The sequence below is a fragment of the Hyla sarda genome, chromosome 6, assembly GCF_029499605.1.
Source record: "Hyla sarda isolate aHylSar1 chromosome 6, aHylSar1.hap1, whole genome shotgun sequence".
Taxonomy (NCBI): domain Eukaryota; kingdom Metazoa; phylum Chordata; class Amphibia; order Anura; family Hylidae; genus Hyla; species Hyla sarda.
The window spans coordinates 116,887,293-116,901,723 of record NC_079194.1 but is presented as its reverse complement, the minus strand read 5'-3'; the positions used below and the strand labels follow the sequence as shown (position 1 = coordinate 116,901,723).

The window sequence follows — 14,431 nt, the reverse complement described above, 5'->3', positions numbered from 1 at the left end:
TAATATCAGGAAGTATTACTTTACTGAGAGAGTAGTGGATGCATGGAATAGCCTTCCTGCAGAAGTGGTCGCTGCAAATACATTGAAAGAGCATGCATGGGCTATCCTTCATATAAGATAGAGATAGGTATCAGGCTATCCTTCATATAAGATAGAGATAGGTAGGTATAAGGCTATCCTTCATATAAGATAGACATAGGTATCAGGCTATCCTTCATATAAGATAGAGATAGGTATAAGGCTTTCCTTCATATAAGATAGAGATAGGTATAAGGCTTTCCTTCATATAAGATAGAGATAGGTATAAGGCTATCCTTCATATAAGATAGAGATAGGTATAAGGCTATCCTTCATATAAGATAGAGATAGGTATAAGGCTATCCTTCATATAAGATAGAGATAGGTATAAGGCTTTCCTTCATATAAGATAGAGATAGGTATCAGGCTACCCTTCATATAAGATAGAGATAGGTATAAGGCTATCCTTCATATAAGATAGAGATAGGAATAAGGCTATCCTTCATATAAGATAGAGATAGGTATAAAGCTATCCTTCATATAAGATAGAGATAGGTATAAGGCTTTCCTTCATATAAGATAGAGATAGGTATCAGGCTACCCTTCATATAAGATAGAGATAGGTATAAGGCTATCCTTCATATAAGATAGAGATAGGTATAAGGCTATCCTTCATATAAGATAGAGATAGGTATAAGGCTTTCCTTCATATAAGATAGAGATAGGTATCAGGCTACCCTTCATATAAGATAGAGATAGGTATAAGGCTATCCTTCATATAAGATAGAGATAGGTATCAGGCTACCCTACATATAAGATAGAGATAGGTATAAGGCTATCCTTCATATAAGATAGAGATAGACATAAGGCTATCCTTCATATAAAATAAGGCCAGGGACGATTGATAGGATTCAGATTATTGGGCAGACTAGAAGGGCCAAATTGTTCTTATCTGCCGACACATTCTATGTTTCTAAATGATCTGAAGTGGGGATATATATATAATTTGTGCTGTTCGAACAGCGACACAGATTTCCAAATAAAATCAATGAAAAACAGATTGGAATCTGCATGAAAAATACTCTGTGTGAACTTACCTTTATTATAAACCTTGTAGCACATACCTGTCTTGCTATAGTCACTAAAATTATCTATAGACAAAATATTATAGTATTGGCGTCCTGCACAGATCCGAATACGACCTTGGATTTGGAGACATAGTAAGCTGTTTTGGGGCTTAGGAATTGGGGGCTGACGGCTGCTGCATTGTTGGTTCTAATCCCTTTTACGCTTGTTGAAGCAGTCCGTGGCCTTCTTCAGTAAGGGAATATCAAGTCTACAGTGTGGGCTCCTTGGGATCTGTGTCAACCGCTTAATGTGACTAAAGCCAACTGGTAAAACGTTTAAGGACTTTGAAGTGTGAGATTTCCACCACCGGGACGGCTTGTCATGCAGGTTGGCAGCTCCTCACCCACTCCGTCCTAAGATGATAAAGACAGTGGTGTCAGCAGAGCACATGAAAGTGAGCCAAGCAACAACTGCACCATCTTAATTGTCTCTTATTCTAACTCCATTAGAGTGTGAATATTTTACCACTAATCCCCAAAATGAATTCCCTAAATTATTTGCTTTCTGAATCGGTGCCAGGCTTATGATTTGCAAACACCAGATTCTCAATTTAAATGTTTTCTAGTTGTGGGTGGAGGAGACCGAGGTTGATACAAAGTCATGAAGAGTTTTGTAGTGTAATCCCTGTATAAAGAACATTTCTATGACTTTCTAATAGCCATTGGGCTTCATTTAGAAGAACTGGTCCTGATGCCAGAGTGGAGCCTTTATTTCTTAAAGGGGTTGTGCGCTGTCCTGCCTTTCGGAGCTCCGCTCGCAGCGTCCGGAAGTTCATTACTCCGAACACTGTGTGCGGGCTTCCGTGTTCGCGGCCGTCCCCCCGTGACGTCACGCCCGGCCCCTCGTGATGTCATCCCCGCCCCATCAACCAAAGTCTATGGGAAAGGGGCATGACGGCAGTCGCGCCCCCTTCCCATAGACTTTCGTTGAGGGGGCGGGCGTGACATCACGAGGGGCTGGGCGTGACATCACGAGGGGGCGGCCGCGAACACGGAAGCCCGCACACAGTGTTCGGAGTAATCAACTTCCGGACACTGCGAGTGGAGCTCCGAAAGGCAGGACAGCGCACAACCCCTTTAACCTGCTCTGGATAATAATAGCTTTACTGTGAATGGCCAGATCTCCTGTAAGTCATGATAAATAAGGGCCATTTTCTTGAAACCTGTGAGATTTAAAGTGAGTGCATTTGTAACAAATCATATAATGTATCGTTGTAGGTAGGAGCTATCAGCTGATCTTAAGGGCCGATAAGACTCTTAACATGCTGATGCTGCTCTGAGTTTGAGCTTTATAGAGAGTTTTAGATTGATACAGTGTCTGGGCTGTCTTAGAAAATGTTGCTTGCAGTGTTCTTTGATGCAATGTGTTGACAGTTGCCTATAAGTATTGGAGGGGGTAACGCTTCTAGCTTGTTGCTTCTGGCGTTCCTATCTAGGTTGGCTCCAGAACCCCAGACCTTTGGAAATGGATTGCACATTGACATTATACACCACAAAGTCTATTAGGAATTTTCATTTTTCAATGTACTGTATAAGCATAATTTAAAGGGGGCTGTTTATAAATGGATGATCCCTTAGTATATGGAAGGCCTAGAACCTAAGATAGAGGTTGGTCAAACTCGCATTCAGCCAAAAGCTATTCCCCCTGACTCCTCTATACGCAAGAACAGGGGAGTTCAAGAAGACACATCTGGTAGTGACTTATATCTTATAGTAAGGATGTCCCGATACCATTTTTTTAAGACCGAGTAAGAGTACCGATACTTTAATTCTAGTACTCGGCGATACCAATTACGAATACTTTTATTTTAAAGGGAATCTGACACCAGGGTGACCCGGTTTCTGACGCCGCTTACCGTGCTGATAATGTGGGTTCTTTGTTGTATGCAATGGAGGCGGCTGCTGTAGTATGAGCCAAGATCTCTCTCTTCTCCATTGGACAGAACAGGGAATTTGCATTGGCGGCGAGACCGATGACCACATCGTGAGCAGCGGCAGAAACTGGGTCACCTGCACTATCTACCTATAAATTCAAGTTAGTGCAGGTGACTCTGCTGTAAGATTGTCTTTAATAGTAGGTAGTATCCCCTTGTAGGTAGTATAGATAGTTGCAGACATTAGTAGCAGCCCCCGTGTAGACTGCAGCCCCTCCCCTGTAGACAGCTCCTCCCCCTCTTGTAGACAGCACCCCCTCTTGTCCCCTTGTAGACAGTGCCCCCCTGTGTCCCTCTTGTAAACAACAGGCCCCCCCCCCTTGTAGACAGTGCTCCCTCTTGTCTCCCTTACAAACAGCAGCCCCCCCCCCCCCTTGTAGACAGGGACCCACCCTTGTAGACAGTGCCCCCCCCCCTTGTAGACAGCGCCCCCCCCCCTTGTAGACAGCGCTCCCTCTTGTCTCCCTTGTAGACAGTAAGGTCGCCCCTTGTAGACAGCAGGGTCCCCCCTTGTAGACAGCAGCCCCCCCCCATGTAGACAACAGGCCCCCCCTTGTAGACAGTGCTCCTTCTTGTCCCCCTTACAGACAGCAGGCCCCCCCCCCTTGTAGGCAGGGACCCACCCGTGTAGAGAGCACAGCCCCCCCCCCCTTGTAGATAGCACTCCCTCTTGTCCCCCTTGTAGACAGCAGCCCCCCTCTTGTAGACAGTGCTCACCTGCGCCTGTCCTCGGGTGTTGCCGCTCCCCTGTCCCGTTCTCTCGATCATATCATGGCGTCCTATGGCGGAGCATGTGACATACACGTCACTCTGCTTCCTCCGTAGCGTTACGCTGGGTGCAGGGGAGGAGGAGTGACACGGGTGTGGTTCATGCTCCTCCATAGGTCGCCATGATGCGATCGGGAGAACGGGACAGCGGAGCGAGGCCACACACCAACAGGGTATCGGACATTGTATCGGGGACATTAAACGAGTCCCCGATACCATGCAAATGCCAGGTATCGGCCCCGATACCGATAATAGTATCGGTATTGGAACATCCCTATCTTATAGCAAAGGATCAGGCATGTTAAAGTTCACTCGTATCCAACATCTGTCAGAGAAGAGTCAGGAGAACCCCATATTATTTGGTCAGCCAGTTCCACCAAAATTGTCAGGTTTCACAGGCATTCTATGAGCAGCATATTTTAATAAACTCAGTAGGAAACCTTTTCAGACATTTCAGATCTATTGACTAGCACTCTGTTTATTGTATGTCCTTATAAAGTCTGGCTATTGCTCTCTCTTAGCACATTGAGCGGGTTGTCAATCAAAGCACAAAAACTGAGAAACCCAGTATTAATCTAATATTGTGGTATACCACAAAACATGAGGCTTTACACCAAATTATTATTGTTTTCTCTTACAGAACACCAGAAACTCTGCTACTCTGCATTAGTCCTGTCTATGATTTTCTCCATGGGAGAGCCACTTCCCTACCATCATTACGGTAAGTGTTCTGGTAATGCTCCTTGTCACAGGAGGCCCGTAGCACAGCGTTCTCACTACATTTGCATGTGTTGTGTGAAATGAGGATGTGTTTACATCATTGAGCAGAGACTGTCAGCTGGTGGCTGTCATTATACTGCTGGCATATTTATCCATCAATCCAGTATGTTCTAGGGGCCATCCAGGTTGTTACATTGTTAAAGGGGTACCATCATTTATAGTCTAGAAGGGAAGGAGTGGAAGAATAGTGCAGGTTAAATATATGCTTCCTCTCCTCTTTTCCTCATTGATCTGTTTGGTTTGCTGAACAGGGAACACGGTTTGGATATTTTAAATGTGAGAAGTTTGACTATTATTATGATATCATTTGAACTTTAATGCCAAGTTACCCTTTAAATTTAGTCTTTAGGTTATTACAGTCACGTTGATACCTAATTGTTTTATGTAAAGCATGCACAGGAAAATGTCTCATATACTTAATAACTATAAAGACTTTTTTTTTTGTAATTACAAATGGTGGTCATTAAGGGGTTAACTTCCACAGAGAGTCATATAATGATCTCCGTTCTGTTTAGTAGGACTGTTAGAGGTTCAAGTCTTGTCACTGTGATATGACTCTTAAAATGTAACTGTTAGGGCTCGTTCACACTCCTCTAAAGGGAACTGTGTCAGTCAGTCCATCAGGAGGACGGGAGTTTTTTTTTTCTTTCTTTATTTATTTTTTTAATCCGCTCAAATGCTGTAAAATACCAGCCACCCGATAGACCCCATTCAAATAAATGTTGGTTCGGCACCAAAAAAAAAGCCAAATGGACCCTAAACAGTCTGGAGCACAACGTCGGTGTAAACTTAGCCTTACATGCTCTCTGAAACCGTTCTTAAATTAAATTTTATTGGTGGGTTTTGGGGGAGCAGCTGACTTCTGCAGCCTCTGGCAATGCTGTAGTGACTTGGCTTAGCAGTCAGGTTTTAGGTTTCCTTGAGGTGTGTTTACTGTCTGGCATGGGTTCTTATTTGTTTTCCCTCTATACACGCTCAGACTTGGACATATGTTCTTTATAGCTGTGCTCGGTGATCTGAGACTTGAATCACACCAAATGATGTGCAGCAGCTGTAAAGATTAAATACATTTATACCTTTTGTTGTAACAGAGCATCTCAACTCCCAGTTTGTCCAGTTCCTTCTTGACGTGATTGAGGATGGTCTGCCTTCCGACACTACCGAGCAGCTGCCTGACCTGTTCATTAATGTGCTTCTGGCTTTTAACTTGCACATAGCAGGTATGTTTGTAAATCACAGCTCAAGACCTAAACATTGAAGAGTGACTAACCCAGTGACTAACTTCATCCCATCATATTCCAGGATGCTAAGATATGTGGAGCTGTTTGATGAGATCCTCACACTAGTGTAAAAAGTGGCTCTAAAAGGTCAATGGTTCAACTTATTTTTTTTTTTTTTACTTTAGAACTACTATGTTTTATAATTTTACACCTATAGACTAGAATGTAACTTCTGTAATACTGCTCCCTATGTATGATACAAAGGAAAAAGAAGGAGAAAACACAACGGGGCGCTCCCTGTGTAGTATTTCTTGGGAAAAGATACCCGCCACCAATACCCAAGGTGACGTACTGACCTTGAGACTTGCGCACAGAGGTGTAGGGGACCTCTGAGGTATGGTGGGGGGTAGGAAGAGAGGAAGATGGTTACAGTTTGCTGCTCTCACCCCTTGTATTCCAAATGAAGCAGAGGTCTGAGCCAGCACTTACGCAGGACTAACTTTTATTGCAGAAAAAAGTCAAACAGGTAAAACAGGACAACGCGTTTTGGCACTCACTGGCGCCTTCCTCAGGTCCACAATAGTAGGTCTGTGTAGTCCTGGCCACAAGCCCGCCTGCAGGAACCCTGGCCAGGACTACACAGACCTACTATTGTGGATCTGAGGAAGGCGCCAGTGAGCGCCGAAACGCGTTGTCCTGTTTTACCTGTTTGACTTCTTTTTGCAATAAAAGTTAGTCCTGCGTAAGTGCTGGCTAAGACCTCTGCTTCATTTGACCGCCGTCGTCACACAGGAGCGCTCTCAACAAACCCCATTTTTTCACTCTCCACATTCGTATGTATGATACAGTAACTACTATAATACTGGCCTCAGGTTCTAGATATTGACCTTTCTAATTCTGCCTAATGATACAAAAATATAACTAAGATAATACTAATGTGTCCGTGTATGTATATATAGTTTGTGTATGTTGCAACTAGACAACTTTTCCTCAGCACAGATCTTGATGAATCTCCCTCATAAATATTATAATTATGCTCCCTTTGTACAAGAATGTAATACCATCTCCTATATATGAGAAAAGAGATAATATAATGATTTGCATTTGCTATGTACAAAAATATAACTATTAAAATGTTGTCCCTATATGCAAGACTATAACTGATATACAAAGCAGGAAGGGTGTTGACGGTGTTCGTGGAAGGCAAGATACTAGAAGGGTAAAGAAATCCCGGCACTCGCTGGATGCTTTTGCAGATAGGAATGTGTTTCAGCCAATGCCTTTCTCAGACTGACATCGCAGACTGGTCAGTCTGAGAAAGGCATTGGCCGAAACGCGTTATACTTGTACACTTGTGATTTGCACCGTGTGAATAAAACACGTTCCTATCTCCAAAAGTATCCAGGGAGTGCCGGGATTTCTTTACCCTTCTATAACTGATATACTACTGCCCCCTATGTACAACAATATAACTACTTTAATACTGCTGCCTATGTACAAGAATATATCTGATATAATACTGCCCTAGGATCATATCTTTATAACTTTTTTTTTTTTCTAGTTCCAACCAACAATGTGATTATGAAAACTCTTTGTAAACGTCCCAATGTCAAGATCTTTACAGAGAAGCTGCTTCTGCTTCTTAACAGAGGAGGTAAGCATGTGCATCTCCTGCCATCCTCCAGTGCATATAATGAAGAGTTTACTTATCAGTCATCTCCTCTCTCATCACTAGACGATCCTGTTAGTATCTTCAAGCATCAGCCGCAGCCCCCGCACTCTGTACTGAAGATTCTGCAGGATTTGTTTGCCAGTTCAGACACTGCTAATATCTTGTACCACACAGACATGATGGTAATGATCGATATTGTTGTGCGTCAGATAGCAGATCTTTCTCCAGGAGATAAGGTGAGTTTTATGCTGGCACCAAGAAGTAATCATTTTAAGGGGTTTCTCAACATATTAAAGCATAACCCACTGGCAGGCGTTGTGATAATATAACAAAGCTATAAACAAACCAGTTACACCCGGCACCATCATTCCAGTCCTCCCAGCTGCTTTGTTTACATACTGTAACATTGACCTGTCTGTATACCCACATCATTGTTGCAGTCAGTCACTGGTCTTGGAGGTCTAACGCTGTATTATGATTGGCTAAAGTGTTGATGTGGGCACATCATCTATGCAGTGTTGTAAACAAAACTGTATGGGGAACCACTGCAGGCCAAAATGTATTAATGCTCATTTTTATCATCACTGGCCATACATTTTTTTTCCCTCTCTAACACTGTGTTTCCCAACCAGGGTGCCTCCAGCCGTTTAAAAACTACAGCTTCCAGCGTGCCCAGACAGCAGTTGGCTGGGAGTTGTAGTTTTGAAACAGCTGGAGGTACCCTGGTTGGGAAACACTGCTCTAACATATGTCTTATAGTTCTTAATGTCTGCTTAGAGTTGCTCTTTATGCAGTTGCCTGCTGTCTTAGAGGCTATTAAGAGTCAGCTTAAAAGGGGTTATCCAGGGAAAAACTTTTTTTTTTATTTTTTTATATATAATATATATCAAATGGCTCCAGAAAGTTAAACAGATTTGTAAATTACTTCTATTAAAAAAATCTTAATCCTTTTCAGTACTTATGAGCTGCTAAAGTTGAGTTGTTATTTTCTGTCTAAGTGCTCTCTGATGACACCTCTCTCAGGAACTGTCCAGAGTAGAAGCAAATCCCCATAGCAAACCTCTTCTACTCTGTGCAGTTCCCTCTTCTAATCTGCAACGCTGTGGTCACTAAAATGGATGATCCGATCATCCAGAACGGCAGACGGAACGTAAAAAAAATTATTTAAAATTGCTGATTTTTTATAACCGCAGTCCCAGCTATCAGTCCCAGTTATCAGCATGCCTGCTCTCGCCTGTCTGATTGACAGGCAGGAGCGAGCACCGCAGTGACTGAATTTCGACTCATTGCCAGGCTTAAATGAGTCGAAATTCTGTAGTGTCGTCACTGCCGAATGCATTCGGCCACTAGGACCCCTAGTGGCCGAATTAAAAAGTGATTTTAAACTAGTTTAAAATCACTTTTTTTTTTATTAAAGTATATTAGAGATATCATCCAAGTAGAAACACTATCCGGCACTGCTGTGCAGAGAGTGAACATGCATCTGACAAATAGGTATAATGTGGATACAGTCCTAAAGGTGGTGCTCAATCTTGCAGAAAAAGAAGGAATTCTACCAACATGGCAATGAAGGAGAAATGATGGCACTTAACCCAAAGATGGACTTGCATGGATGACTTTATTGTGTGCTCGTCAACCAAAGTGCATGTGCATAACAGCGTTCAGGCAGGTGAAGGCGGGCAAGGACGCCGGGAGACCCAGCGTGTAGGTTACAGCTGTCTCGCACTTCCGTGCTTCGTAAGACCACGAAGCACGGAAGTGCGAGACAGCTGTAACCTACATGCTTGGTCTCCCGGCGTCCTTGCCCGCCTTCACCTGCCTGAACGCTGTTATGCACATGCACTTTGGTTGACGAGCACACAATAAAGTCATCCATGCAAGTCCATCTTTGGGGTGAGTGTCATCATTTCTCCTTCATTGCTATATTAGAGATATGTTGTAGTACTTAAGTACTACAACATATAATTTTTTTTATATCATGACAGTGCCCATTTAAGCGCAACAGTAATAGTATGTTATCATGGGTATCATTTTAATTGTATTGACTCAAAAAATAAAGAACACATGTCATTTTTACTGTAAATTGTACAGTGTGAAAACAAAACCTTCCAAAATTTGCAAAATTGCGGTTTTCTTTTTAATTTTCCCACACAAATAGTATTTTATTTATAGTACATTTTATGGTAAAGTAAGTGATGGCATGACAATGGACAACTGGTTGCGCCAAAAACAAGCCCTCATACTAGTCTGTGGATAAAAATACAAAAGAGTTATGATTTTTTGAAGGCGAGGAGGAAAAAACAAAAACATAAAGGTCCAAAATGGGCTGAGTCCTTAAAGGGGTACTCCGCCACTAGATATCTTATCCCCTATCCAAAGGATAGGGGATAAGATGTCAGATCGCCGCGGTCCCGCTGCTGGGGAGCCCCGGGATCCCCGCTGCGGCACTGCGCTATCATTACAGCACCGAGCGAGTTCGCTCTGCACGTAATGACGGGCGATACAGGGGCCGGAGCATCGTTACGTCACGGCTCCGCCCCCTTGTGACGTGTACAGCCCGCCCCTTTCAATACAAGTCTATGGGAGGGGGCGTGGTGGTCGCCACGCCCCCTGCCATAGACTTGTATTGAAAGGGGCGGGCTGTGACGTCACAAGGGGCGGAGCCGTGACGTAACGATGCTCCCGCCCCTGTATCGCCCGTCATTACGCACAGAGCGAACTCGCTCGGTGCTGTAATGATAGCGCAGTGGCGCAGCGGGGATCCCAGGGATCCCCAGCAGCGGGACCGCGGCGATCTGACATCTTATCCCCTATCCTTTGGATAAGGGGATAAGATGTCTAGGGGCGGAGTACCCCTTTAAGGGGTTAATATGTATACCCGTCCATCTATAAATGTATATAAACACTCTGCTGTCTCCTTATTCATTTATTTCCCAAAGTCCATATAAACGGATACTAATACTTTGCTATCTCCTTGTGCATGTTTTTCCTATAATCCTTTTCCCCCACTGTAAGTATTTCAGACAAAACCACTCAGTTTAAGATATAGAAACCCATTGGTTTGCTTTACTTTTAAAGTGACTGAACCATAGGTTTAGGGTTCAAGTTGACACTTAGCAGGCTGGGCTAAGAATAAGTTCCAGAAAAAAAACAACTTCATAAATTTAGAAAATTCAGTTTTACATGGTAACATTTGCAGAGCATGCTGGGATTTGTACTGTCTGTCCAAGTAGTAATGCTTAGAATGACTCTAATGGCTTTTTTGGTGTAATTATTGAACCCCTCCGTCTTTGCAGCTCCGGATGGAGTACCTCTCCTTAATGCATGTCATCATTCGTTCCACCGATTACATGCAGCACCTGCACCGCCGACAAGACCTGCACAGCGTAATGCAGCGTATCCTAAATGAGGAAGAAGGTGGCCCTCACTGTCAGATGGACAAGATGATTATCCAGGAAATTTACAAAGAGTTTCCTCAGATCTCCCCTGAAAGTGGGTGAACAATTGCCATCGGGAAATGAAAAATGTTTACTAAGCAGCATTTATCATCTGTCTGCAACGACCCCAGCTCCACTGTGGCTTGTTTACAGTATTACGGCTGTCCTCCTTATAGCGTAGGGGGTGCAAAGTCTTTTGCTGTAGTTGTAAGGTGTCTGTGCTACTGAAAATAAAATTAATACATTTTGCATTAGAGAAGATTTTTTTCTGTAATGCTTTTCAGGCTTAACCCTAAATGTATTATTATAAGTCAGTGGAAATTTAACTGGACTCTTAATTTGCCCTTTAATTTCTGATTCTGCTGGATTTACAGATGGCACGCTCAGTTTATTGCTATTATTTTTATAACAAAAGTGACTGGTGTCCAGTCACAGTGAATGTAAGGCGCTGGTGATCATTCTGTTCTCACATGGGATTTTACTCCTGAGGGTCCTTGGTACCTTTTGCCAGATACAACTTAAATGTTGAGTCCACAGTAACCCTGGTTTATATAATACAGTAAACCAGAAGGAATGTGCTGAATTATTGCAGGCCTTTATTCTATTCTTTAGTGCATCCTAATAAATTGGGATCATATTGGTGACTTAACTGGAACCACCAATATTCTCCTAAATAAAAGGAATCCAAAGAAAAAGCAGACCCTTTTGGTACAAGTTGAGAATGAGTGGTCTCTTGCTTAGAATGTTAGGTCGTGCTAAAGGGGTTTGAGCTCTCTATAGAGCCTTTACATTCTGAAGATAAGAGGTAGTCTGAGATCAGATTTCACCAATTTCATCTTTGTACATGTCTTTGATGGATCAGATGACTAATATAGTGGATTCTCCCTTAAACAGTTTTCTTTAGAAAAAATCACTAGTGTCAGGCGAGAATTACAAAATTTTAGATGGCTGACCCCCATTTATATAGCTGGAAATTCAATACATGGCTATATGGGTTTGATTGAAAATAAATCCTTAAAGGGGTATTCCGCTGCTCTGCATTTGTAACAAACTGTAGCCGGTGCTGAACACTGGAGTCGGAGCCTAGAGCTCATGACGTCATAGCCCTGCCCCCTCATGATATCACGCCCCACCACTCAATGCAAGTCTGTGGGAGGGGGTGTGACAGCCATCACGCCCCCTCCCATAGACTTGCATTGAGGTGGCTGGTGTGATGTCATGAGGGGGCGGAGCTATGACATCAGGAGCTCCTGGCTCCAGCATTCGGCAAAGTAACCCTTTAAGGGGGTTATCCAGCGGCAGAAGAGGTTTTAAAACAAAACAATGGCCATTCTACAGTATATAAAATACGAAACCTGTACCCACCTCCAGCACTCTTGCGGTGCTTCTGCTGGAGGTGAGTACAGGTTTATTTTTTTTCTATATTGTAGAATGGACATTGTTGTATCACCTCCCCTCCTGCTGAGTAACCCCTTTATTCACTTTACTAAACCAGTACTTTCCCCAGCTATTGGAAGGCTTCACACTTCCCAAAGTAGTGCCTGCACTTCTGCAGTTAAGTAGGTGGCTTTCCTGGTCTCTACTGCTGATAGCAGGGCTTATTGCCAAACAAGACCCAAACTTATGTGGACACCGCTGGATGTCAGGGCAAGCTGGTAGTTGTGATCCCACAACAGCTATAGAGCTACAGGTGGCTGAGAAATGAAGTATCCAAGTCTATACCATAAATAACCTGGTATGGAAATATTAATATGCAAGTTCTTGGTGTAATAGATAACTGTTCCTACTGGAGTTGTCACCTGGCCTGCCACACATATGAAGTGACATATATCATAACCATATGTGCGTAACCAGAATTGTCTTTAAGTTCTTATGACACAAATTAAAAAGATATTTTATTAGCATGTGAAATAGTTAAAATATGTGATCATCTCTTGTGTCTTTTACCCCCTGTTACATACAATAGACTTTGTACTTGATATTGCTAATCTAAAAATATATATTTCTCTATTTTATTAACCAGATGCTTTATTGACCAGTTTGCATGAGTCTGAAGAAGGATGATATTTTTTTAAGCAAAGCCGCAGCAGAATATTTTACCACAAACGTTCTATTGCTATTTTAAACTTGCATGTTTCAGGTAGAAAAATGGCGTCAATGGAAAACCCATGCTGATCCAGGCACTTGTCAGCAGCAGGTTGTATCCATTGTCATATGTCTCCTGTGTGCTATGTTCTGTCCTATGATCATTATGGTGTGTATCTTTCTTTATAGTCCCCTGTTGTATAATGTTATATCTTTCCAATTTGAAGCTTTTTTTTTAAATATTATATTAGTTTTCGTACAAGCAGTTTCCTAAGGTATTGTGATTATTGCAGTAGTTGCTTAGGTAAACAAGTGGTTCTATAATAACCTGCAGGTCTGGTTCTCTGCTGCAGCTCTCCACATGCCAATTAACAGAATCATTCACAGAATCCAGTCTGCTGTATTAGGTGTATGTAGGTGCCTGTATTCTGCTGCAAGATATCAAGAAAAATTCAGGTAAAAGTTGGGTATTTCCATGATGAGTTGGATCGAAGTTAAAAGCCAGGTATTCTCATTATTTGGAGCACCCATTGTACAGGAGAAGCAGGGCTAAAGTTGTAATTTGTTGTGAATCTGGCGATGCGACATACTCTGTTCTGCTACATATGTTGGTGTATAATTATGTTTCACTAGGTTTCCTGAATACTGTAGGTTTCACCTACTGTACCCTATCCTAAAATGCCCGGAAGGTGGATGAAATACAGCTTATATGGCCCTTTTAGCCTCGCTGCAACATCAAAAGAGGACACTTTAGTTCTGCCTTGAGATTCAGATTATTCCTTGTATTTCAGGGGCATTATCTTGCTTCTATTGTCACCTTCCTGGCACTGTGGGAGCAGTAAACTGTGATAACTAGTGATTTCTCCGTTATTGAAGTTCCGTCGCATGTTCCGTCACGATTTTCTGCAAAAACCTGCCGTTACAAAACCCCTGACGGCCGAGACTAAATCGCATTGCAGAATATGGGATTTTGTAACTGCCCGTTTGCACCTGTATATGCCCGTAATTAATTACAGACGTTATACAGTGACTGGACATCGTGGCGGAAAAATTACTGCATGCAATTACTGTATAATGTCCGTAATGAATTACGGGCATATACGGGTTTAAACAGGCAGTTACAAAATCCCATAGGCTGCAATGCGATTTAGTCTCGGCCGTCAGGGGTTTTGTAACGGCAGGTTTTTGCCGAAAATCGTGACGGAACATGCGACGGAACTTCAATAACGGAGAAATCACTAGTGTGAAAGGAGCCTTACATACATTTGGCTTCTGTTGTAGTTAAATTACTATTTATTTTGAAGAGCTATTACTTTAACTTGACAATATTACTGACTTTTGACATGGGAAACTTGGAATCTATCAGTCTACCCTTTAGATCGCACAGTGC

General features: G+C 42.6%; 1 protein-coding gene across 2 annotated transcripts in view; it reads left to right on the top strand.

The window, feature by feature from the left end:
- Positions 1–14,068, top strand: part of NCKIPSD (NCK interacting protein with SH3 domain) — a 112,856-nt gene extending 98,788 nt beyond the window's left edge. The window contains exons 9-14 of one of the 2 annotated variants that reach the window (XM_056524800.1): positions 4,488–4,568; positions 5,719–5,847; positions 7,409–7,501; positions 7,583–7,755; positions 10,816–11,011; positions 12,980–14,068. In XM_056524800.1, coding sequence (XP_056380775.1) covers positions 4,488–4,568; positions 5,719–5,847; positions 7,409–7,501; positions 7,583–7,755; positions 10,816–11,011; positions 12,980–13,020 — 713 coding nt within the window. In that variant the 3' untranslated portion in view covers positions 13,021–14,068. The remainder of the gene's footprint in view (positions 1–4,487; positions 4,569–5,718; positions 5,848–7,408; positions 7,502–7,582; positions 7,756–10,815; positions 11,012–12,979) is intronic. The other variant, XM_056524799.1, reaches the window with a different exon arrangement.
- Positions 14,069–14,431: the final 363 nt, after the last annotated feature.